Consider the following 27,445-nt stretch of genomic DNA (forward strand, 5'->3'; position numbering starts at 1 on the left):
GTCTGGGTGTTCATCGTAATGAAGAAGTTCCCCTTCTATGAGTGTCCTCAAAGTTACGAGGGAAACAAAACTGCAGCAAGAGACAGAAAGATACTAGCTCTGGGACTACAAAGCCCATCCATTCTTCATGTGGTCTTTTATTTGGAAGGAGCCACTGGCTATAGGTAGCAAGAACTTGGGTTCCTTATTCTGTAGACGCCCTCTGCTGGAGAGCCCTGGAGATCTGGTGAACTCTGTCGCTCTGACTTGTTAATAAAAAGGATACTCTGAGAAGCGTTAGATTCTCCTCTTTTGTTTCCCCTTTTTACTCCTCTCAAAGCTAATTCTAGAAGGAATTTTTCAGCTGTAAAGTTAGTATCATTAGCTTTTACTTTTTGAACTTTATTTTTGGTTTTGCCATGCAGTGTAAAAATGATGATATCATTGAATGACTTGTGTCAGTATTGTATTTACAGTGTTAAATTATATGTTCAGTATTCATGGATGATTTTTCATGCTGTATATAAGTATGCTCACCTCTTAAACGATGTTTTAAAGAATATTATTTACATATACTTTAGTATCAGTGTTGCACAAGTAATTACACAATACCACACAAGGAATGAACTAGTCTAGCTATTTTCATATTAGTACCAAATAGGTAATTGAATTACTAACAAGTTGACACAATTACAGGACAACACTTTTTTAATACTGGAGGGTAAAAATAACCTGTTTTTAGTTTCTGTTCTATATGAAATCACATATTCCTAATTGGAAACAGTCATGGAGATTATCAAGTGAACCATCCCATTCATAGGTGATTGAAGTAAACACCTTCGAGGGTGAATGTTCAATTAAGTGTCACACAGCTAGTGAGAAGTTGTCTTTTCCCCTTAATTTCTTATGTCATAATGTAATGACTTTCACTGCTATCTTAATTTTATATACTGTTTAGAGTCTCAGGAATATTTCATTATTAAAGAAAAAGCAAACATGATACTGAAAAATACAAATGTAGAATCATTATTTTTTTCCCATTAATAGAAGACATTTACTTACTCCCCACAAGAGATGAAAGAAATCCTGTAGTATATGGAGTCTTTACCACAACCAGGTAAGTTTAAAAAAAAAATGCCTATAATCCTTCTAGAGAATTGTTGTATCTATGTAAGAAAATACTTATATACTTATATGTTCTTTTTGTCCCTTCCTTTTGTGTGAAAAAACACACATTTAAAAAATTTTACTTTTTCATTTATTGTTTCCTAGAAATCTTTTAATATCAGTACATAAAAATGTCTCTGTTCTTTACACCAGCAAAGTATCCCCTATATGGATTAACACAATTTATTTAACTAGTCCTCTGTACCTAGGCATTTGCGTCGTTTCCAGTCCTTTGCTAGTACACATAATGCTTCAATGACTAACCTTGTGCATACACTATTCCCTGTAGGAGCAGGGAATAGTATATCTGTGAGCTAAATTCCTAGACTACAATTACTGGATACAAGGGCACATGCATATGTTAATCATAATAAATAGGTTGAGCTGCATGACAGAGAAGTAATACCAACAAAATACATGTCTTAGTCATTGTCTAGGCTATAATCATGAGATGACACTCTTGTCTTTTAAAATGTCTTCACATGCTCTTATTTGCACTTCCCCATTACTCTGCAAAGATGGAAGTGTGACTGTTATTATTAGCATATCATCACTGCTCTACTAACTTAGGCAAAGGAAGTTTGTATTACATGTACTTGTTCAAAGAAGAGTAGCCAATTAGTAGTAATACTGGGACTTCGACTAAAAGTATCTTCCTAATTTCTACGCCTGTATTCTTGTCTTCTTTCTGCATAATACTGGCCTGTACTTGTCACTGAGGCTCTGTCACTTCCTTAAAAGTTGTCTTAGCAGCCATGAAGCTTTCTCAAAGAATATTTGGACCCCCACTTAATCTTATTTAATATTAATTTTATTTAATTCATTAACTTACATTTGACTCTGTTCCAAGTGCACTTTTATTCTTGTTACCTACTACTGCCTGTGTTACATTCTTTGAAATACTTTTCACTTTTTCCATAGCGCTGCTATCGGTCGTTATCAATGTATATTGCTATCAGTATTGGAGGAATTGGCAGTATTGGCATTAGTATTAGACAAATGATCTTACTGCCTCATTTTGAATAAATTATTAAAATATTTTGTGGGAAAATTATAATTTATTTTCCGAGATATTACTGTCATTTAGTTCACAATACCTTATTTGACATAAAGTCAAATGTACTATTGGTTCAGAATGTATCAAAAACAAAATACTATTTGGTTAATTATAAAATTAGAGTGGAAATATTTAAATATGAGACTAGAGAAGATATCCTAAGAAGCTGCTATTTTGAACTCCATGTTTCTGCTAATTTATATCTGAACTAAAAAGGTGCAGGAAGACCACGTGCCTGTAGTTACTCAAGTCAAGTCTCTCAGCCCTGGTTCTCTTGGCATCTTTCCATTCACAGAATTTTCTTTAAAGTCACTGTGTGTTTCACTCACAAGACATAGATGTGTGCCAAAGAAATGTAGCCGCAAGATACTTCTCTTTTTCTCTTATCGAGTTTTTGCCCACCCAGAGTGTGAAGTTACAAGTCAGCTCTTTGTTCTTGGTGTACTTCGTTATTTTATTTTTAATGCTGCCCTGAAGACTGAGGTAATGTCAGGATGCAAGTCACATCCTTGGTCCAATGAGAAGATGTAATTAATCTGCAATAACAGCATGATGTGTCGTTCCTTTAAAGTATCGTAGGCAGGTCATATGATTTTTATGGGGCCATCATTTCCCTTCTTAGCAGCTAGTTTTCTCCCCGCTGCCTATTGACCATCAGCTCCTGATGCTTCGCATTAATGTCATTCCAAGAATGATTAATGATTGAGTTACTCACGTTAGTGAATCCTAAACTCATTTGTGTAGTGCTAAGTCTCTTAGAGTGTAAAGTGTGATTTTGTTTTTAAGAACAGGAATCATTGAAAATTTTAGATTCAGAGAAAATGCCTTTTAATTTCTGGAAATAAACCAAGATGAAATATCTGATGCTGCTGCTAACAATTTTCTTCATTAGTTTGCAAAAATTTGTTGAATTCCCATGGAGCTTTGCTGCCTCTTAATTAGATGTGCCCCCTTACTGTGTAATCATGATTAATTTTAAGCCTCAGATAAGTTATATACATAAACTCAGAAATTCAAAAAGGAGCAAAAAGATTATTTCAGTGTTTTTAAAATTAATAAAAATTATATGAGGAAATCATTAATAGCCAGTATTTATGGACATTCCCTCACTTTAAGAAAGATAAATATTTATTATTTACATATCTAAATATTCTTTTTTTAAAAAGTAGGTAATATAACTTCTGATTTCGTAAGTTCTTTAGAAGGCATTATGCTATAATAACTTCAAATAAAATTCAAGAGCATGTGAATAAATATAACACTCTTTCCTGCATATTCCCGTCTGTCCTCCAATTTTTCCAGGTAATTCCTATCTGTCCATCAGATGTCAATTTAGATGCTACCTACTCCCTGAAAACTTACCAGACAGCCTTGTATTGGGTACCCATCTGTGTGCTTGCTTAGTTTACTATAATTACCTGTAATAAAAGTGTTATCAAAACTTATTCAGGATTACTTGGCTGTAAGCTCCTTGAGGACATACACACATTTTGTCTGCTGCATGTCCCGAATAAATGTGTCCACAGCACATGGTTATAGCATGTGCTCAGTGAATGTCCACTGAATGGACCAGTGAATGACTGAATCATGTTGCTTCCTTTCAGCTCCATCTTCAAAGGCTCTGCTGTGTGTGTGTATAGCATGGCCGACATCAGAGCAGTTTTTAATGGTCCATATGCGCATAAGGAAAGTGCAGATCATCGTTGGGTGCAGTATGATGGAAGAATTCCTTATCCCCGACCTGGTACAGTATGTATCCATACTTAATAATCAAAGTATTTTAAGTCCATATTCTCTTCCTAATCCTATTATAATAAACTATGCTATTCACCACAGCAACATGCACTGTGGTTTTAAAATAACTGTTTACTTACAGTGATGTGTTAGTATGTCTGACCTTCACTGGAACTTAAGATTTTTCGTTTGAGTAAGAATTTTAAATACTACAGGAAACAATGGGCTATATCGTAAGGAGCACTCCTCTGAGAATATAGCGTTTATCCTCAACATGTCTATAGAATCATCAAAATGATTTAGTATCTAGAATGACAAATATTCCAAGTTAGAAGGAAATGCTAGTAAGTATTCACCACATACAGCTCTGCATGTAGTTAAGAGTCTTCTAGTCCCCACTTCTGCCTTAAAAAGACTACATCTGTTATAATCGTTCATTTAAATGATCTGTTCTCTTGTTCTGCATTTATCTTTTCTTTATTATGTTGCACCTTGGAATTACATGCATATTTTAGATGTGGAAAAGACATAGAAAGCTCTGAGTCCAAAATTCTGTTCAAATAGCATAAGTCATGTTTAGAGCAGAAATGAAACAGGTAAGAAATGTGTTTCAGAGTTTCTGCATCTGTTTTGGAAAAACTTTGCGATTTAAAATCTGTATGTGCATTATAAATGGCTTTTGTTTTGTTGATGTGATTAAAACAGTTTGTTATTTAAATATTTTAGAATTAGTTAATTGGCCTAATATAAATGTAAAATGCCTCTTTTAAAAAATTAGGATTCATTATGAATATTTCTACCAAGAGCTCAAAATAGTCATCAAAATCCCAGAAAAATCATTGATGTAAGCCATCTGATTCTACTGAGTTATATCTTATATGTGTTCCTGAAGAGAAAACAGCTGGTAGCCAGGCTCTCTGAATTCTCTTTTCATCTTCCTGTTATGTAACCTGATTAAATTTGGGAACCACACTTGACAGCCATGTCTATTTTCCCTTTCGTAATTCCTCAATATGTTTCAGGGATGTTTCTGAACTGATTATAGGATAATCTCAACTTTGGTGGAAAAAACTTTCTGCAAGTAATATTATGATTTTCAATATTCACTTTTTAATTTTCTTTGAACATCAAAGCTGTACTTGTTATTTTTTTTAAACAGTAACATAGGGTGTAGGTACTCTTCTAAAGGCTTTTTAAATCTTAATGTAATCTTTATAATGACTCTATAAAGCAAATGCTATTACTATTAATGCCATTTTACAGATGAGCTATCTCAGGCACAGGTAAGTGCAGTAACTTGCCCATGGTCACAAAGCTAGTGACTGATGCAACTGAGTTTTAAACCCAGATATCTTGTTGGTAGAGTCCAAGCTCTGAGTCCTTGTACTTTGACACTACATTAAGAACTTTTTATGTTAAATTATATCTATTTTTCCCTTCAATGGAAGATCTTTTACTGAATATACATAGTATATACAATGATTATATGTGTGAAGGTTGTTTGAGTTTTTTGGTTTGTTTGTTTTTTGTTTGAGGAGGCTGATAAAACTTCACAGGGTTCTCTAGCTGGGGAAATTTGACCATACTAGGATTCTGGGATTAAGTGTCAGAGACTATCATATTCTGAGTTGTTTCTACATATGTTTATTCTAAAAAATAAAGACCGTGACCATTCAGGCCATTAAAAACAAATCTTTAATTATCTGGATTTACATGAGAAAGAATTTGGGACTGAAATCACCCACATTCATTACAGAAAATTATTTCCCTACGTATATACAGCAGTTGATTCTTATAATGCTAGAAGTTGATTATCAAAATGACCACCTGCCGATACATCCAGATCACATCTGACAGTGTAGACTGGAGATGCTGCAGAGGTGGATGCTGTCACCACTTCCCTGCTCCTTCCTGAGAGACCTGTGAATGTCATGGGAGCCTAAAGGCAACTCCCACCTTACATGACTCTGCTCGGAAGCACATGGGCACTTCTCTGATATGTGACCCCCGAACAGTAAAACATACATGTCAGTGAGGAGGGTTTTCATCAGTAAGGACAGAAGCACCTCCTTATGTTAAACAGAGCAGCCTTTGCTGTTGGAGTACTCAAAATACAAAGTGTTTACACTGTAGATATTTTCTTGAAGAGTTCAGAATTATCTAGGGAATAAGTTGTATCCAAACTACCAAAAATACTTTTCTTTCTTTCTAATAATTTAGATAAAAGGAAAAATATCATCAGGCATAGGAAGTGCTATTTAACAAAATTATTCTTTTATCCTTCCTAAACATCATTATTCTCCTATGCTTTTGTAAATGTGTAAACACATTCGCATCTGAAGCTAAGCTTTGAGAATTATGCCTTGTAACTAATCTTTAATCCGTAGCCCATACTCGGGCCACTGTTGGTAACTGAGACAGAAAGACAAAGTCTCCCTTAGGAAGACTCGAACACTCTTTGATCAGGTACATTATGTTCTTTTATAGAATTTAGGGACAGAAAAATATATCCTAGTTACTGTCAGGGATTATTTATCTTGCTTTATAGTTTCACTTAAAAGCAGCATTCTTTCTTGTTCTGAACTAAACTCAGATTGTGTCTACACTGGTTTTAGATGGGGAGCAACCAGGTAAGCCAGTTAAAAAAATTTATTTATGTAAAATAATATTACTGAGATATTAAATTTTTTTTTTTATTTACCATCTTTTTCCAATTGATTCTCTGTAAGAATAGTGATAACCACTCCCCTGAAAGGTTTGCAAGAGTATCGAGAAAGCTACCATAACTAAAGGGTATCAGTTATTTCGAAGTAACTAGCTACTTTTGTACTCTCTTTGAAATCTCTGTGACCACATTTGAAAATGTCTAAAATCGTATGTAAATGTGTAACCTTTGGCTTCCTTAATTCTTTGTTTTCAGTGATATCTTACCTTTTAGTTGCATACAATGCTTAGTCAGATTTTCCACATTATATTTTATATTTGGCGGGCTGGTGCTGAAGTTAGGAATATCATCTATCTGATATGAAAATCTGCTACACAAATAAGCTTTTCATAAACTAAGGTTACCATTTAAATAACTGTCATTTAATCACTGAAATTATATTTCACAGTGTATCAAGTAATGTCTCTTGTTAAGTTTGAGAATCTAAGAACCGGAATGGATGAGAGACACAGCATAATTCACTCTCATTTTACAGAGGAGGAAACTTATGCCCAGAATAATAATTTACTCAATATCATATCACCAAACATGGCAGAGTGAATAGGGATGTTGAAGTTTTCTGACCAGTCTTTTTTCCTTTATTCTTTGATATTCTCTAATACTCACCTATCCCCTAAATTCACCTGATTAATATGCTACTGAATGCTCTACCTAAAATTAACTGCATTTATTTTTACATATTCTCTTGACATACTTGCTCATCTGTTCTGTTTTGTTTTAAGCAGCCTAATTGTAGTAATTTTTGTTTAAGTGAAGCTATGAGTCTTATCTTCTACAAACCTCCAGCTCAGAAATTTTAGTCAAAAACCATCATTGAACCTGTCTTATGATCCAGACACAGTAATAAGGACTCATGTTATCTGTACATTCTTACAGACAACTTAATGGTGTAGATATTATTATCCCAATTTTATGGATAAGAAAAAGCCCAATGAACCTAAATGTCCATCAACAGATGAATGGATATAGAAGATGTGGGATTTATATTATATGTATAGTAGAATATTACTCAGCCATAAAAAATGAAATAATGCCATTTGCAGCAACATGGATGGACCTAGAGATTATAATCCTAAATGAAGTAAGTCAGACAGAAAGACAAATATCATATGATAACACTTGCATGTGGAATCTAAAAAAATGATACAAATGAACTTATTTACAAAACAGAAATAGACTCACAGACATAGAAAACAAATTTATAGTTACCAAAAGAGAAAGGGGGGGAGGGATAAATTAGGAGTTTGGATTAACAGATACACACTACTATACATAAAATAGATAAACAATAAGGTACTACTATATAGCATAGGGAACTATATTCAATATCTTGTAATAACCTATAATGGATTCTGAGAAAAGAATATATATATATATGAATATAAATGAATCTCTTTGCTGTACACCGGAAACAAACACAACATTGTAAATTAACTATTCTTCAATTTAAAAAAATAAATAGAAAAAGCCAGTGAGGGTAAGCACATGCTCATGGTCTCATAGTTTTTCAAGTGGTGAGACTAGGATTAAATTTAGAGCCATGTAACTCCAAATCAAATGCCATTAACCCCCATGCCATTCTGCCTTCAAAGTGATAAAATCAAACAACCAAACAGAACCTTACATTGTTTCTCCAGAGATCAGTCTGTTCTCTACAAAAATAATAGTGAAGTGTTGAAGCCTTATTGCACTTGGCATTTCTTTTATTGTAATTCAGGGGAACACATCTTACTTTAATCAAAGCATTGCTGAATAATTTGCTTTCTATGAAATGTCAGGATCTTTACTCTAAAAGCCACTTTCCACTTATGTTAAACATTTTAAATAGATTATTTTAAACACCACCTTTGCACTTACATTTTCTCATCCATGTTGCTATGGAGGTTGAATTCTCGGTTGTTCTCCCAGCAGTGCCTTCTGTTGACATTATCACTCCGGTAAATAAACATTAGAACATTCTGTGTGCCATAGCTACTTAATTTTTTTAGTTTGACAGACTTCTGTACTTCCTGTGATAAAAAGTCAAACCTAAACTCCTAGCCTTACAATGATATCACTACTCTACAATGTTAATAAGCCTGGAAATTCAAGAATACACAAGATTCGCCTACATTGAATTCCTTCACTTCAAGTGATTCTTCTGCCCTCTGGTGTCCAAACAGAGTCTCTGAACAAATTATATTTCGTTCAGATGGGCCTTACTGAACTGCTGGGTCTTGGTAATAAGTTCCAAGTGAAATGCAGTATGGAAGAATCTACCATACAATAAGTGATAACAGGTCAGATATAGAAACCAAACTGAGATCAGGCAACAAAATCTAGGGAAGATTTGTAAAGGCAGAAGATTTTATTTTTGACATTTGATTTATTATTAAAAATTTACTCTGTAGTTTCATTCTGTGTTGATAAGGGTTTTTTTATGATTTATGCATAAATGTAAATATTAATACATGTTTACTTGAAAGTGAGCTTCAGTTTTTAAACTATTCTTTTATCAGAAAGGTGAGAAGAAAGGACTTTTTGAAAAAAATGTCGTGTTAAGGACACTTATTGTGAGATCTCCCCTCTTACCAGATTTCTAAGTGTACAGTACTGTATTATTATCTACAGGCTGTAATGTTGTATAGCAGCTCTCTAGAACTTACCCAGTGTAATTGAAATTTTATACCCACCGATTGATGACTTCCCATTTTCCACTCCCCCAAGTCCCTGGCAACCACAGTTCTATTCTCTGCTTTTATGAGTTTGACTATGTTTTATATATATATATATAAGTGGAATTAAGCAGTTTTTGTCCTTCATGGCTGACTTATTTTACTTAGTGTATTGTCCTCTGGGTTTAACTATGTTGTCACAAGTGGTAGGGTTTCCTTTCTTTCAAGACTGAATAATATTCCACTATATGTATAGACACTTTTTTTAAAAAAAATATTTATTTTATTTATTTATTTTTGGCTGTGCTGGGTCCCCGTTGCTGTGCACAAGCTCTCTCCAGCTGTGGAGAGCAGGGGCTACTCCCCGTTGCGGTGCATGGGCTTCTCATTGCGGTGGCTTTTGCCGCAGAGCATAGGCTCCAGGAGCGCAGGCCTCAGCAGTTGTGGCACGTGGCCTCAGCAGCCGTGACGCACGGGCCTAGTTGCTCCACGGCATGTGGGATCCTCCCGGACCAGGGCTCGAACCCGTGTCCCCTGCATCGGCAGGCGGACTCTCAACCACTGCGCCCCCTGGGAAACCCTATAGACACTTTTTAAATTCCATTCATCAGTCAGTGAACATTTAGGTTGTTTCCACATATGGTATGAAGGGTTGTCAAAAAATTAAAAAGTAGAACTACCATATGATCCAGCAATCCTACTTCTGGATATCTGTCCAAATGGATTGAAATTGGGATCTTGAAGAGAGATTAGCACTCCCATGTTCATTTGCATCACTATTCACTATAGCCAAAATGTGGGGTTTTTTTTGTTGTTGTTGTTTGTTTGTTTTTGCGGTACCCGGGCCTCTCACTGTTGTGGCCTCTCCCGTTGCGGAGCACAGGCTCCAGACGCGCAGGCTCAGCGGCTATGGCTCACGGGCCCAGCCGCTCCGCGGCATGTGGGATCTTCCCGAACCGGGGCACGAACCCGTGTCCCCTGCATCGGCAGGCGGACTCTCAACCACTGCGCCACCAGGGAAGCCCCCCTTCTAGGTTTTTGATTCTAGAAAGGAGAAACAGAGGCAGGACTAGAATCTGGGCCTCCTGACTCCAAGTTTCTAAGGGTGTATGACAAAACATCTCTACCATTTTCCTTTAACTGTACATAGGCTGTGTTTCTCGCAAATGGTGAAAGGCAGCTGATTCAAATAACAAATCGATCTCTTCAACTGGATTTCAGCTTGCTTTTCCATAGGGCCAACATTTGCTTTTAAAATGAGGTTCTCCAAATCCCAGGCTACTTACTCCATTCAGTCATGTTTTCATTTTTCTGGTATAGAAATTCTTCTAAAAAAAAGAGAACCTTCAAAAAAAGATAGACTTACCTGTATATTTATATCTCTGGCCCTTCTATCTCATATTGAATATAGCATCTTTCTTTGCCCATATATGTTATAAACTGACTCTTAGAGGAATAAGTAGGGGGATAGGATGACACCTATTAAATTTGCATGTTTTACTTTATAAATAAAAATGAGACTTCTTTACACATTTAGCTTATTTTTCCCATTTTGCTAAAAATGAAAGCCCGGTTCAGTTGTGCCTCATGCCATGTCTTCCCTCGCACTGATCACCCCTCTGATTTGTTTAAAAGGAAACTGCAACCTGTAGAGAATAGCCCGAAGCAGCAGGGGGAGAAAACTTGTAACAGCTGTCTGGGGACTTGCCAAGGGGCAAAGTTCTCTCATTGGATAAAACCCATTTTTCTCCTCTTATCCATTGCTTCCCACTGCACGACTGAAGGCCCTCTGCAAACACGCAGATGTGCCAAGCATAACACGATCACACCTAGTCAGGGTGGCAGCCAGCCCTGGGAGATAGGCATGCAACCAGGGCTTATTGCCGCTGGGTTTACCCTTTCATCTCAGAGCTGCCTAGGCAGGTCCTTTTTTCTTCTGCTCTTGTGCTGGTATTGTTTCCAGCAACATACGGACATTTTAGAGTTTTGGTAATAGCTCGCTCTTTCCCCGCCCCCCCTTCATATTTTAAACTGTCTTAGAGTTTTTTGAAACAGTAGGTGGAGACACAGATAAGTTCCCTGATTTATTTCTTACAGTCACAGGAGCTAAAGTGATGCAAGTCAGACAAATGTTAGAAAGCTGGAAGCAGAAATAAATTGCCCTCTACAGTATATTCAGATGGACTGAGTCAGCAGGTAGAACTTAAAGTACATACATACAGAGGAAAAATTCGTTAGATTTTTAATACCTGTGATGTATAGCTGCAATAGGAAAGTCTTCTAGGATTTGTGGAAGGAAAATAATTGAATATGGTTATTTAGATGTAGCATTTCCCCCACGCTTTCTCTTTTTCCTTTATGGAATTTTTCTCTCCTACTTTCCATTTACCTGCATAAGATACTTGGCATCCCAAGTTATTTTTAGATCTGTGTGAGATGCAGCTATGATATCAAAGGAAAAATTCCACTGGTTTTTAATATTTGGTTCAAACTGTACGATCTTAAACCTCAGGGAGTATCTCTACCAAATCACTTTCATTTGTGAAAGCAGAGTGGAGACGCAGACCAGAGAGATCACACACAGCAACTTAGAGGATAAAGATCTTATCCAAACACTGGCAGCATGCCATGAGGAAAAGCTGCCATATGAAAAAAAAAACATTTTCAAAGATCATTTTATAATAGTCAGTAGAAGCCAGGTTTCCCTTCTCTTCTTTTTTTGTTAGATTTTATTACACTTAAACTTCTTTGTCAGAGGTGAACAATGAGGAAAATTATCACGTTTGTTTCTTTGATGAATGTTCCTAGCTTCATTCACCTATCCTTTCTCACATTAAAATTTCTTATGGTTTGAAAATTTGATATAAAAAACTGACTTGAATGGCACGATGTTATTTCCTTTGAAATATTGGCTACTGCATGATTATAGCTACAAAGTCAAAAGAGATGTTTTTCTTAAGTTGGAGGGCTGTTTCAAAAATGTAATGCAGGCAGAAATCTTGCATTTGCTTTGATTTTAATAATAGACCCACCAGATAGTACCACAGGCATTATAAGCTATAAGCCCACTATGAATGGCCTTTGACTGAGTCTCAAACATGCAGCCTGTAATTGGGCAAGAGCTTTGTATCATTTGAGCTCCGTATCCATTTTGAGTTACAGCTTAATCTACTTAATATAGGGTTCCTAGCATTACTGAGTTGACAGATTTCACTTGGCTGAAAGCAAAGTGCTAGAAACAATGACTGAAGATACAGTCATAGATCTTTAGACCAACACCCAGCTAGGAATATGATCAGTAAGTACCAAATGGCTAACATTCCAGGACATTTCTAACCTTTTTGGTGCAGACCTGGGACAAGTCAATAAAACTGATCAAGAAAAGATCAGTTTCTTTTCACATGCAAGATTCTTATGAAAGATATATATATTCTCAAGCTATTTATAGAAAATTATTAACAGATTTTTTTTTAAAGTACAACTTCTTTGCTATTTCTTGTAATTTAGTGAGCTATTATGATTTTATTGCTGTAAATTTGAGGTCAGGGACATTTACTGTGACTAACTCCAGTATCTTTAGTTCCTTGAGAATGACGCTTGTGAATGCTTTGAGAAGCACAATTTCGAGCCTTGACAAGAGTCTAATTAGTGTTGGGTATAAGTGGCTCAGTTCAGTGGAGTTGATGTTTCAACTTGTCTAAAAACTAAAACAGGGAGAAAGCAGCACTTTCTTATAAACTTTGCTTAATATTACTCGTTTTCTTTTCTATGCCTGCATCATCCAGCTAAACTTTTCCATTCCAAGAGAATGTATTAGCCAATGAAGAATTCAAATGTGGTAACAGCATTGTTCTCTCTGAGATAACTTACTAAATTACAATATAATAAAATCATAAAATAGATTCAGTATGTGGGAGGGGAGATATTTGAAGTAATATTTTGAAGGGATTTATGAAATAATTCCCCTTTCATGTTTTGGGAGAGAGGCACATTGAATTCATACCAGTGTGAATGTTTTACTTTTACCACCAGGGGGCAGGGTATGCTAACTATTGAATTAGTGGATGTCAGAAGGCGCACAGGAAGCGCATTTTAGACAGAAGTGAAAAATTCCCTGAGGGTTTCCCCACAGATTCTTTAGGGGAAGTTGTTGACTTGCTCACAGTAAATTTTCACGCCAGTTATGAAAAACTAGATAATTATGATATCAAACTATTGAAGTTCTTTTACAAGTAATTCTATGACATGTTGATTTGTTCCATTTTATTAACAATCATGGTTTTAAGTTAAAACTGAAATTTTACATTAATTAAAGGAAACTGAAAATAATAATGTTTATAGATCACTTTCTTAATTGTTTCAACTCAAATTTCATGTACCTTTGCAAGAAAAGAGCTCACTTTGGGAACTTTAGAAAACACAGGTAAATGGATATAATTTAGAAATCTTTTTGGAGAAACATTGAGAAGCTTTAATAAGCATGATAATTTGTTTCATAAGGTTCTCTTTGATGATCATTAGCCATTCCATCTGCCAACAAGCAAAGACAGTTGTCTTTTGAGATCTGAGGCTAATTCAAGAAGAGAATAGTTCAAAAGACTAAAGAAATATCTAGCATGGGGGTTTTGTATTTAGTTTTCTGAAGTCAAACTTCTTGGAAGAAAAGATATGGATTGGAATTATCAATGTTTACTTGTGCTTATGCAACTGAAAAGTATTTCAAAAGCAAGAGCCCAACTGGACATTGATAAAAGATTTAAAATATGTGCACAATGAATGTTTTATTGAGGTATCAATGATATATAACATAAGTTTCAGGTGTACAACATAATTCGATATTTGTATATATTGAAAAATAATCACCACAATAAGTCCAGTTAACATCAGTCACCATACATAGTTACAATTTTTTTTTTCTTGTGATGAGAACTTTTAAGATCTACTCTTAGCAACTTTCCAATACACAATACAATGTTAGTAACTGTAGCCACCATACTGTACATTACATCCTCAGGATTTATAACTGGAAGTTTGTACCCTTTGACCCATTTTGCCCATCCTGCACCCTCTACATCTGGCAACCACCAATCTGTTCTCTGTATCTGTGAGCTCTTTTGTTTGATTCCACACGTAAGTGAAATCATACAGTATTTGTCTTTCTCTGTCTGACTTACTTCACTTAGCGTAATGCCCTCAAGGTCCATCCATGTAGCAAATAGTAAGATTTCATTTTTTGTGTGGCTGAATAATATTTCATTGTAATAATTAAGAATATTTTCGAAAGCAAAAACTGGATTTATATACACTGCAGGTAAGCCGCATTTATTTACATCTGTCAATACATGTGATTTCATATTGATCCTGGTGACCATTCCTTTAATATTATCAATGATAAGGCTTAAAAACTTTATTAGAAGTGAAAATTTCTCAAATGTGTGAACAATGCCTTTACTCCCCTCCTCATTCCTTTTCAGTGTCCAAGCAAAACCTATGACCCACTGATTAAATCCACCCGAGATTTTCCAGACGATGTCATCAGTTTCATAAAGCGGCACCCTGTGATGTATAAATCAGTATATCCAGTTGTGGGAGGACCAACATTCAAGCGCATCAATGTGGATTACAGACTGACACAGATTGTGGTGGATCACGTTGTCGCAGAAGATGGCCAGTACGATGTGATGTTTCTTGGAACAGGTATGCTAGAGCCAAGTTATGCCTTCTTTCAAACGAATTTTTCATCATTAGTCAAACAAAAACTTCAAAAAAGTTTACCGGCCAAAATCAAAACGAGTCACTATTCGCTAATACCCAGTCAGTGTTTTTTTTAAACTTGCATAACATGTGCTTTTAATCGACGATCACACATATCTCCCAGCCTCCTTTAGTGTTATGTGAGATTTCAAAATATACTACTATATTATGACTGCAATGTGCCGGCTACAGATGAGGTGCTCAATACATATTTGTTGAATGACTATGGACTAAAACAAATAGGTAAAGCAAAGCTTCTCTATTTTCAAACTTCACATTTCCCTCTCTCTACAGAGATATTTGATAACCTTACCCCAAAGGATCCCTTCACCCAGTTTTGAGAATCACTGACTTAGGTGGCTTATGGTGGTTTCAAAAAAGTTAATCATTAATTTGTAAAGAACTTAAAGTAGAAACTACTTGGTGATTATTTTTCCTGTTCTTGAATTTTTTGGATTAAGTATTACTTTCATTATTAGAGCCCATTTTATTTATTTTTTTTGACTGCCAACTCAGTAATTATAAAATGATTACCTTTTTTTTCAAGGGAAAGAAATATTGCTTATTTGGTGCATCTCAAAAAACAAAAGTAATATCTAATAATGTCCTGTGAATTGTATCGGTAGTAAAGATAACATGTATCATTAAAACAAAAGCACTACATCCTAGATAATGTTATGTAATTTGATGGATCACGCATTGCATAAAGAAATAGAAATTTGATGAGTTTTTAAGAAATGGACATTTTTATTGAAATGTTTTTAGGACCATAAAACAATTTTAGAATAATTTTATTTTTTAAAATATATTGGTTTTACAAAAGTTAAGTTTATTAGGAAGCGTCTGTGTGACAGACTCAGAGGACTTTAAGAACACCGGTTGTCAAACCTGATTATGTTGCAGATGGCAGTACCAAGGCCCAGGGAAAAAAGTAATACTTTCAAGACTACAGAGATTACTACTGAAGCGTCAAAACATGAAATAATTAGTCCTCCATTCTAATGAGCTTGCCTCCTAATTGCACTGCCCACCCAAAGCTCATTTCTAGTTCTTCAACATTTCAGGGTCAGAAAAGCCATTTAGCCACTAGGTGGTACTACCTAACTTTTACTTAGAAAATAATGAGGATACTAAGATAGACTGATTTTCAATTATGACATTCAGAAAATATATATTTAATATTTTTCAAAGATCCTAGAGTCATTTAAAAACAAATAATCCAGACTATTTTGTACAAATAGGATATTCCCATACTTGTTAACCTACTTCAACCTCTGTGCTCAGAAGTTTAAAAGCAACTATTTTAAATTTATTTTTATGTGTAAGTCAGTCTATACATTAATTTCCAAATGGGATTTTTTTCTAAAATGTTCTTTTGATCGTCCTTCTGTAATAACATACCACCTTGTGGACTGCAATATATGATTAATCTTGTGATAATAGTTTAGTTCTTTTAAATTGAACTAAAATAATTTGACAAAATTTTATTTTCTAGCCCATTAATTATATTTCTGTAAGTAAAATACATTTTATGAGTGAGCTACTACTTCCCCCATGTAGATAGCTTCAATGATTTCTCTTACATTTGTTAAGATTATTAAAAAAATATATATTTATCTTTCATGGTGAACTGGATAAGTACTGAATAAATATTTCTTACATTGAGAGAGAAAATTTGTTAATATATTTTAACCTTTTAAATTAAGTTCCAAAAATGTTGTTCCTCTTTTAGTTACCCTTTCAACTAATTTTTAAAGGAGACATCTCTATTCCTTGTGTTAGGAATACACTCTGAATGGGTGTCTTTTAATATTTTCTTTATAAATGTGTTTATGAGCTGAAAGCTATAGTATTTCAAAAGGGGAGAATCATATACATTAAGCTTCACTTCTCGCATGCTTTGTTTAACCTGATTGCTTGAAAGGCATTGAAAAAAAAATGAGGGGAGCCATGTGAAGGTTGCTAGGAGAATGCTTAACTAAACATTGAAGTAGAAACAACAGGATCGTGTGTAATGTATTTTTTCAGACGTTGGAACAGTCCTAAAAGTTGTCAGCATTTCAAAGGAGAAGTGGAAAATGGAAGAGGTAGTACTGGAGGAGTTACACATATTCAAGGTAAGACTTAGGCCGAGTTCCCGGAGAAGCGATGGTGAACTTGAGCAGTTCTTATATAGGACATGTTCGTGTCAGTACGTCACCACTCTTTCTGAAGAAGTCTTTTCAATTAGCTTCTTTATTTTTCTTTTCCTTAAGCGAAGGAAAAAGTTTTACAAGCAACTAAGAATGGGACTCATTTTCCCCTGCAGGAATATCACTGAACTTGGGGCTCCTGGGTTGCCCCTCATGACTGAGTTCTCTAAGCATATGTTCAGACAAATCACCACGGTAGATGAAAGCCTAGGGTCTCTTCTACTATCCAGATGCTTTTCTACTTTATAAATTTTACTTTTCAATTTTTCCTCAATTGAATTTAAGGAAACTGGAAGAGTGTATAAATCATGTGTCCCTGCATTTCTGTAAGGAATTCTTTTTTTTAAGTCGCTTGATAGTAAGTCTTTATGCATGCTAAATTCCCCTCAATCACCAGAAGAGTTAGTAGATCTAAAATAATAGCTCTCCAGATTTGGGGAATGTCCTTAGACTTTTAACAGTAGTAAATTTGAACTGTGGCATTCTTTGTAGACCTTCAATGAAATTCAATTTAGCGTTATTTTCTAAAATGAAATTAGAAATAAAATTGCATTTCTTAGAAGAGCTTTTTAAAAATATGCTGTCTTTTATACCACTTTTTGTTGAGACAGTTTATTAAAATAGACTGTTTCCATGTAAACTTCTGTTGCCTTAAAAAAGAGTAGAGCTTTCTGCTGTGAGGGGCTCAAGTTAATTAACAGACTGGGTTCCCCAGGATCCTGTTTACATTGTGATGATAATAGTGGTCCAGGAGTTAACAAGAACAAGACCTGCTCTCTGGAATCTACCAGAAACAAAGTCGTGGGTAGTTCCTGAGGGAAAAGCCAATGTCAAATATAAGTGCGAACCCAGAGGGCAAAAATAAAGCCTCTGTAATACCCAGAGGCACATTAGACTAAGTCTACTCAGCGGTTATTACTGACCAAGAGGAATTGTTTGGATTCCACGGTTAAGATTAAATAATGACCCTGTTTGCTTAATTCATTTTAAAAAAGTTATTGGATAGAACTTTCTCATTTAACATTTCATTTTTTTCATATATTTTCTTAAAGTTTTAATATCTGCTTGTGTTTATTACTTAGTAAATATTGGCTGGTGAGAAATGAATAGTCATATAGAGAGAGAGAGACATAGACGATAGATAAAAAAATGCTTAAACATTCCATCCTTTTTAGTTTGGCAGCTTTTGTGTTCATGTTTTAAATTTTGTATTGCACGCATAGAGGCTTGTTTTCTACACATAAAACTTTCATGTTGTGAAACCACGCGCATCGTATCTTGCAGTGTTTTATAAAGAATATGCTCATCCACGAGAAGCACTATAACTTTTTAGAATTTTACTACTTGAACAAGTTTTTGAACTACTGATCTAAGTAAGCAGAAAGAGGCAATAAATAATTATGGAGATGTTCTTGTCAACACTAGTTTGAATTATATGGAAGCAGTTAAGATAAGCAGAGTCAGAAGAGGGAGAAACCTTGTGGGTAACCGGGAACAATTTTCAGTGCAGAGTGTCTCCTCATACATTTAGGTAATTTTTCTTTAATAAGATTTAAAAATAACTATTTTGATAATTTTTATTAAGGTTGAATCACTACACATGGGAAGGTAATAGCAAACATTAAGATCTTTTTCTCCTCTATATAACAGAGCCTTGAAGTTTACTCCAATTATCCTTGGTACACGATAAAACAAAATATTGGCTACTCTAGAAGATTGTTCATGATTATCTTTATTAATAGTTAAATTTTATTTTCAGCATTCATCAATCATCTTGAACATGGAGCTGTCTCTGAAGCAGGTACTTTCTAATTTTTGTGTAAAAATTAGCCACAAAAGCAAGATTATTTGCATCAAACTTTATTTTAGGGAAAATCCATTGAAACTAGAAGTTAAATTATAAATAGTGTAAAAAGCTTTAGATTATTTGTTTCTTTTATAACTGATTATAGGGCATTGTTTCTGCCTTGCCTTAGGAGACAGGGGACCCAGTTCCATTAACTGAGTAATACATTCTCCCCTTCCTTTGGTTCTTGAAAATTGAGCTCACTCTCCTAGTCTCTTGAGAATGCCATTCTGTCAAGGCTGTAAAGTAATTCATGTAGAACACTAGCCCTGAACATTAAAGATGGTTTTTAATCAGCGAGTCTACGAGTTAGACTATGGACTGCAATGGCAAACAGCCCAATAGTCACATGGAGCTGGAAGGCAAAGGAGCATGCTAACAAAGTAGACCAAGAATGGAACCACGTTCTGGGGAAACAGAGAGGAGACGAACTGGTGTAAAAGGGAGCCAGGGGAGCGGGAGAGACCGGCAACTCGAGCTATGAAGGATGCTGCAGGTAACCAGATAAATAAAAAGAAGGATGGGACGGGGAAGCATATGCCGAGTAGAAGAGAGGGCCCTTTGAAAAGGCATGAAGAGTGAAAGACTCGAACTTATTCTAATAAGTCTGTGTACAACTGGAGCAGAGAGCATAGCTGCACTCGAGGGGCAAGGAGGCTAGAAAGGAACCTGGGGAAGTGAGACAGAAGAAGAGTAGACACATCCTTCCATGGATGCCCTCCTGAGCTGTTGAACAAGTTTATCCGAGACAATGAAGACCTTTAAAGACGTTAAGCAGGCGGTGTCATGATAAGATTTTCCTCTTAGAGAGAGCAGCCTGGCGTGGCAGTGTGGAAGAGGGATTGAGTCCTGGGGTGGAGGTGAGGGTTGCCGGAAAACAAGGGTGAAGCCAGCTGAAACGGTAAGGCCACTTACAGGTCATCGAGGAAGGAGATGATAAGGACTGAGAAAAGGCAAGGGGCAGTGCAGAGCGAGGCGGAAATGGATTTGAGAGCACCGCCGTGTAAGAGAACGGAGAGATAAGGTGGCAGACGGAGTGAGAGTGAAAGAAGATTCAAAGACAACTCCCAGATTCGTGCTGGGGGCGACTGGGATGGTGTCTCTTGGTCAGGGTAGGGTAGGAAGACTAGATTTAGGGGAATCAGCGTGTGCGTGTTTATGTTGTTTTCAAAATAACTCTTGAGCCTTTGTACAGGAAGAAGAGTAAAGATGAGAATCGCAAAGAGGGAAACCCAATGTTCAAGGCAAAGGAAGGAATCATCAAAGGAAACAGAACTCTAGGCAGAAATAAAGAGGGAGAACAAGAGAAAGGGAAGAGACTTTCAAGGAGGCTTTAGTCTTACTGGTATCAAACGCTAGAGAATTATATAGTAAAATACTAAACAAAGTCCACATTTAGCCTCCAGGAGGTCTTAAGTGGGTGGTAGGGGTGTAAGACAGATTTCTATAGGTGGAGTCTGTGTACGTTATTTGTGCCAATATCTATTTCTCAGATTTTTTTTCCCCTCCATTTAAAGTTTGGCATGTCCACTAGACTTGACCGTAAGTTACCTGAAGGCACAGACTATGGCTTATTCACTTGTTATCATCCCTCCCTCTGCCTCCACCATATACCCTCAAGTGAATACATGTAGGGAGCAGTGCATTATTTTCAGGACTTATTTTCAAAATGTGATTCTATTTACTGAGTTTGTCAGTATCCTGCAGGCTTTCACGTGTGATACAGCATCCCACAAACCTCCTTAATACTTTCTTCATAGTGATAGCAAATACTTTCTCTCTCACTTATCACTCAACTTCCTTCAGGGATCCGTACTTCATTAACAAATGAAATGGTTAGTTAAGATCACAGGAAAGTTTTTCATAAACCTCTTTTCAGTCAACTCTTATATAAGAAGCCATGGCAGGAGAAGACCCATCAGTGTTGCCTATAGCATCTGTGCTTGATATAATCTACCAGAGTGTATTTTCAACTACTAAGAAAGAATCTGACATCTTAATTCCTCAGTCTAGCAGCTGGTTTTTGACCTTCTTAAATTACTGCCAAGGTTACTCTAGCTCTCTAGAATGCCGTCCAATTCTGTGTCATCATCTTCAAACCACCATCCAACCAGGGATAGAAGACCGACTTATCTTACTCTCCCTTATGTTTCTGTGCAAGTGTTTATAACAGGCAGGGTACCCGAGGAGACAGATTTAGGTCTGTGATGTGGTATTCAAGAAAGGGAAGTTCTTAAGACTCGTCTGAAAGATGCTTCTAATGCATTTGTTTTGCCTGATTTGCAGCAACAGTTGTACATTGGTTCCCGAGATGGACTGGCTCAGCTCTCCTTGCACAGATGTGACACTTATGGGAAAGCTTGTGCAGACTGTTGTCTTGCCAGAGACCCCTACTGTGCCTGGGATGGAAATGCATGCTCTCGCTATGCACCCACTTCAAAAAGGTGAGAGGCACATCAAATTAAGATGAAGCCCTGCTTTTCACACAATGAATATCTTACACGAATACCTTCTCTTGTAGTTTAAAGAGAAAACATATAGAGAACATGGTCTGTGGTAGGAATATTACAATCTAAATGTTTTAGAGTTTTTCATACAGCTAAATTTTGAAGGAGGATAAAACAGAATGTTCTGAAATCCGGAAATGTGGAAGTCTTACCAAACCAGTTTTGTTTGATGCACAGCAAGCCAAACGTGGAGATGCCAAGATGTGCAGCAGGGAACGGGTTTATTCACAAAGCAGTCAAGCGGGGAGATGGGAAAAACAAGTCTCAAATTCGCCTCCCCAAAGGCGAAGGACTGAGGATACTTACGGGAGAAAGCTGAGGCGTGGGGAGCCTGGGGAAGGTTAATTGGAGATAAGAAAAAGGTGAGGTAATCATCGTTCTACGCAGATGAAACTAAGCTACAAGCTTCTTCCTGGGATGCCTGCTCTGAGCATGGAGTTTTTGGCCTCTGATGTCAAAAGGTCACTGGACACTCCCACGTGCCCAGAGGGAGGGTCAGTGGTCCTAACCAGTCTTAACCGGCTAGAGCTCAAACTGAACACAGCTGACTCCAAGTTCCTAAACAACTTGGGCAAACATCCTGTTTAGGTTACCTGAGGCTTGGAGGACACGCAAGTTTTTATAGCAACAATTAAAGCAAGCTTGACTAATGAAGGCAGGTCACAGGTTTCATGGATTTAACTGATGATAACCCTCGGTTTCAGAGCTTTAAAAAATTCTGATAAATTGTTTATATCCTTTTTCTTCATCTTTGTCTAAAAGCATGAAAAGTTTGCTTTCTTTACTACTCTACCCTTTGTATATTCTTCCCTTATTTATAAATATGTATATACTCGTAGTTACTGTTTTACAAATAATGTGTAAATATGTTTTTGTAACAGTGTAGATTATATACAGCCCACAGCACATCCCAGTGATTCTGTATAATTTTGCTTTTACTCCAACTTGACCAATTTCTGCCACCCAGATATGCTTAAATATCCAACTACATCCTGCTGTTTGTAGTTGCTTGCTTTATGTGCTCTTAAAAATAATGCTATTCTGGGCCAACAGTACCCAGCTAGGAATTTATTTTACACACACGGGCAAAAAAGTACCACAAATTATATGTTTGATTGTCATTTCAGCACAGTTTTCAATAGCAAAATTATTGGAAACACCCTGAATGCTCATTAATATGACTGATGGTGGCTGAGTATATTAAAATATCATTATTTTAAAGTGTGGTTTATAGTAACACTATTTTCTCAAGTATTGCCCAAAGTATATTTTATTCTACGTAAAATGTCAGCAAATTGTATGTGGTATGTTTTTTTCATCTTTAGGTCTTAACAAAATAAGGTAACAGGTGAGCATACGTTAGTCCCGCTACTACATATGCACTTTTATTTTTTTGAATGTTTACTGATTTGTCAAATTGCAAATTCTAGTGATCACAGACTGAATGTATAGTACAAAAACAGATACTATTCCAAGACCTTTTTATATTCCCTGAAATCTCTGAATTAAATGTAAGTGGGGAGATACCATTATTTCAAGTTTAAAGTAAAAAGTCACAACATTTTTGTTATAGTTTTTGACAAAGAATATACTCACCCTAGTTAGTCTCTGGGGAGTGCTTTTCTTTTCAAGAACCTAAAAAACAAGAATGCTCATTTAGTTGGTAATGAACCTTCAGTTTGATGAATTGATCCTGTTCCTTAAGAAGCCAAGATTTAAAAACATTCTTGACCTTATGTACCTTATACCATCATAATTTTTTCTTCTTGTATTTCTCAAGACTGTATCTCTGATCTTGCAGACAAGCCACTGTGATGTTCTCCCTTACCTAACAATGTCCATGTGAGCCAAAAAATGTGTATGATAAATGAATCTCCCACAGGGCTGTCATCTGGTCAGCATGCCCCTTAAGGAACACCCTACATATCACAGAATGTTTACTGTGACATCTAGGATCTCTGATGTGGCAACATAAAATAACCAAAGCAAATGAAACTGTACTCCGAGTGTAAGACTTACTTAACTTAGATGTGGCAGATCTTTACTTTTTTTATGCAGTAGTTACTATTTTCTCTTAAGGAAAATATGTGACAATAATGTACAAGGCCATTATTTTATTATTATCATTATCACTACTCTCAGAGAAACAATGTGAACTATGTGTCAGTAGATAGAAATAACATCTAGCTATTAGGCCGTATCAAACTTGTACTTCTGTTTCAAATGATATTTATCTCATTGTTTAATCACGTCAGTATAATAATGAATCTTCATATGGTAAGGCATTTTGTATTTGTACCCACTAACTAAAGCTCTTTTATATCTTATTACTTTTCCGTTGGCTGACTGAAAAAAAGAAGATACAAATAGTTACCCCCATAGGAAGTATATAATAACTGGATTGTATATATATTCAGCCTGTTCTGTTGAATAATTTGTCAAAAGCCAGAGAAAAAGAAAACTGGGGTAGTTAAATGAAATTCAGATCATCTTATTACCAAAACAGGATTTATTCTGAAATAAAATTCAGATCATCTTATTACCAAAACAGGATTTATTCTGTTAGGACTCTACCACTAGTATTATTTGAATTAATGTTAGAGTGATTGGAATATTGACCTGCATTTAAGTTGAGCAGTAAAGCATAATTCTGCTTCTGCTACTGTTATGTGTTAGATGTAGACTTTGTATATCTCAGATATCATGCTTGAAGTTCTATTTAATCCCTTTTGCACAGGCGAGCTAGACGCCAAGATGTGAAGTATGGGGACCCAATCACCCAGTGCTGGGACATAGAAGACAGTAAGTATAGGTTTAATATGCTTTCCTCCCACTGAAAATTTTAAGCCTGGTCTTTGTGTCTTTTTTATTATACGAGTTAAAACACCTACTCATTTTGTGTAATGCTTGCATTCTGGAAAAGCAATAGGAGGTTTTATAAATCAACCCCCTGTTCACGTGCCTAAGTGGTAATTCTTTGTTATATTTGCTTCATATGGCTTTTAAAATTCCTATACCTTTTTTTTTTCTTTTTTAATGCCTTATCCATCCTTTTAAAGTTTGAAACTGCTATTAGAGATAAAGCAGAATATAGTCCAAACCATATGGACATTTAGAGTAAACTCAAAGAGACCCTCCTAGAAAAGTTTGATAAAAGTGTTGGACTTACTAGAAAGAAATTTTAGGTAGCCTGTGCATTATTTGTATTCACTTATTAATTTGTGTATCCATTCAATCAGTAAATATTTATTAAGTGACTTCCATGTGCATGTAATTGTCCCGGATCTACTTTGAGAGAAAAAGCTCCTTAGAGAACTTACAATTCTTTGGGGAAATGTCATAAGGCACAATTAGTGATGTGGGAGTTTAGCAAAAAAAGAGGTCACCAGAGGCTGTACTGTTCAGAGAAAATGTCATAGAATGGAAGATCTTGAAAGTCTGAGTGTGAGAAGGGCAGAGTGGAGAATTGAGAGGAAGTCTGTTGAGTGACTCTGATAACAGAAAAAAATCTGTAGAAGTATATATTCCAGAGCTTTAGTTACTTTCCACTTCCAAGCTCTGCCTTCAGATAGAAAATATATGCGCACGCACGCACGCACACACACACACACACACACACACACACACAACTGGAAGAAGAAATGAACTGCCTTTCCATCATCATATTGTTAGTAACCACCTACCACTGAATAAACAACCCAGATTTCATAGCCTATAACTGCTGGTCTGGCAGAGTTTTCTTTTTTAAAAACAAAACAATTATTTCTAATTTATAATATCATTCTTCTGAAAAATAAACTCTAGTCCAGAATAGTACGTTTGTCTTCCTGTTCTAATGTGTAGGTGACTCACTGTAATGTATGGTGTTTTATTTAGAAATCATTACTGTGTGCTATGCACAGTTTTTCACATGTGCACATGAGATTAGGAGGGACTATTTTAGGTACTGAGGATATGCTAATGAACATAAAAGAAAACAATCTGTGCATTCATGGATCTTACATTTAAATGTGTGTTAGGGGAGGGAGCAGGCAACAAACATAAAGACAAGTAAAATATATGCCATGCCATATAATGATAAATGTTATAAGGACTTATAAAACACCATTGCTTACTAAGGCACTCACAATTATTGTGTCCACTTCATCACAGCCCATTCTTGTTATAGCCCATTGCACATCTCCTTTTCATCATCACCACTCTAACCCAATATATTCTTTGTCAAGATCACCAGCAGTTTCCTCCTTGCCAAATCCAATGGCCGCTTTTCCGTTCCCAGTTTTACTTACTCTCTAGCTCCCTCCTCCGTGGAACACTTTCTTCACTAGGCTCCATGCAGTGATGTGCTGGAGCCAGCTCTTATGGCCCCATGAGAGCTGACTGTGTATTACGGAGGAATTTTGTGAGCTGAGTTTTAAACCACTGGTAGCTTGAATCAGCCGTGGCAGGAGTGTTTACACCAGGAAAATCGGCAAGCACTACAAATAAGGGCTTTTTGTTTTCAGAGATGGTCTCCCCAGCACCCCTCTGCTTCACGGCACCACAGGGAAAACTTCTGGTTTTTCTCTTACCTTACAGGTTTCTCCTTCTGAGTGTTCTTAACTTTCCTTTTCATCCTGCCATCTAAACATCCAATCTCTGTATATTCACTCCTTAACGCCATCCATTTCAATACTATCAGAAGCAATTTTTTTTTAGTTTTTTTTTTTTTAATTGAAGTACAATGTTGATTTACAATGTTGTGTTACTTTCTGGTGTACAGCAAAGTGATTCAGTTATACATACATATTTATCCTTTTTCATATTCTTTTCCATTATGGTTTATTACAGGATATTGAATATAGTTCCCTGTGCTATACAATAGGACCTTGCTGTTTATCCATTCTATATATCATCATTTGCATCTGCTAATCCCAAACTCTCAATCCATCCCTTTGCCGTCCCCCTCCCCCTTAGCAACCCCAAGTCTGTTCTCTTGTGTCTGTTTCTGTTTCATAGATAAGATCATTTCTGTCGTAATTTAAATTCTACATATAAGTGATATCATATGGTATTTGTCTTTCTCTTTCTGACTTACTTTGCTTAGTATGATAATCTCTAGGTCCATCCATGTAGCTGCCAATGGCATTATTTCATACCTTTTTATGGCTGAGTACTATTCCATTATATATATACACCACATCTTCTTTATCCATTCATCTGTCGATGGACATTTAGGTTGCTTCCATGTCTTGGCTATTGTAAATAGCGCTGCTGTGAACACTGGGGTGCGTGTATCTTTTCAAGTTATAGTTTTGTCCAGATATATGCCCAGGAGTGGACCACAGGATCATGTGCCAACTCTATTTTTAGTTTTTTGAGGAACCTCCATTCTGTTCTCCATAGAGGCTGTACCAATTTACATTCCCACCAACAGTGCAGGAGGGTGCCCTTTTTCTACAGCCTCTCCCGCATTTGTTATTTGTAGACTTTTTTTTTTTTTTTTTTTTTTTGCGGTACTCGGGCCTTTCACTGTTGTGGCCTCTCCCGTTGCGGAACAACAGGCTCTGGACGCACAGGCTCAGCGTCCATGGCTCACGGGCCCAGCCGCTCCGCGGCATGTGGGATCTTCCCGGACCAGGACACGAACCTGTGTCCCCTGCATCGGCAGGCGGACTCTCAACCACTGCGCCACAAGGGAAGCCCTGTAGACTTTTTAATAATAGCCATCATGACAGCTGTTAGGTGGTACCTCATTGTAGTTTCAATTTGAATTTTTCTACAATTAGCAATGTTGAGCATCTTTTCATGTGCCTATTGGCCATCTGTACATCTTCTTTGGAGAAATGTC

The 27,445-nt window shown here is 36.2% G+C and overlaps 1 protein-coding gene across 4 annotated transcripts in view; it reads left to right on the forward strand.

The window, feature by feature from the left end:
• Positions 1-27,445, forward strand: part of SEMA3D (semaphorin 3D) — a 209,297-nt gene that overhangs the window by 164,808 nt on the left and 17,044 nt on the right. For all 4 annotated transcript variants that reach the window (XM_027102734.1, XM_027102730.1, XM_027102731.1 and 1 more), the window contains 7 exons: positions 1,027-1,096; positions 3,808-3,952; positions 14,791-15,013; positions 17,099-17,187; positions 19,022-19,063; positions 21,395-21,552; positions 24,353-24,417. In XM_027102734.1, coding sequence (XP_026958535.1) covers positions 1,027-1,096; positions 3,808-3,952; positions 14,791-15,013; positions 17,099-17,187; positions 19,022-19,063; positions 21,395-21,552; positions 24,353-24,417 — 792 coding nt within the window. The remainder of the gene's footprint in view (positions 1-1,026; positions 1,097-3,807; positions 3,953-14,790; positions 15,014-17,098; positions 17,188-19,021; positions 19,064-21,394; positions 21,553-24,352; positions 24,418-27,445) is intronic.

Source organism: Aethalodelphis obliquidens, unplaced genomic scaffold, assembly GCF_003676395.1.
Source record: "Aethalodelphis obliquidens isolate GAN/ISIS:26980383/991018 unplaced genomic scaffold, ASM367639v1 scaffold5, whole genome shotgun sequence".
Classification (NCBI taxonomy): domain Eukaryota; kingdom Metazoa; phylum Chordata; class Mammalia; order Artiodactyla; family Delphinidae; genus Aethalodelphis; species Aethalodelphis obliquidens.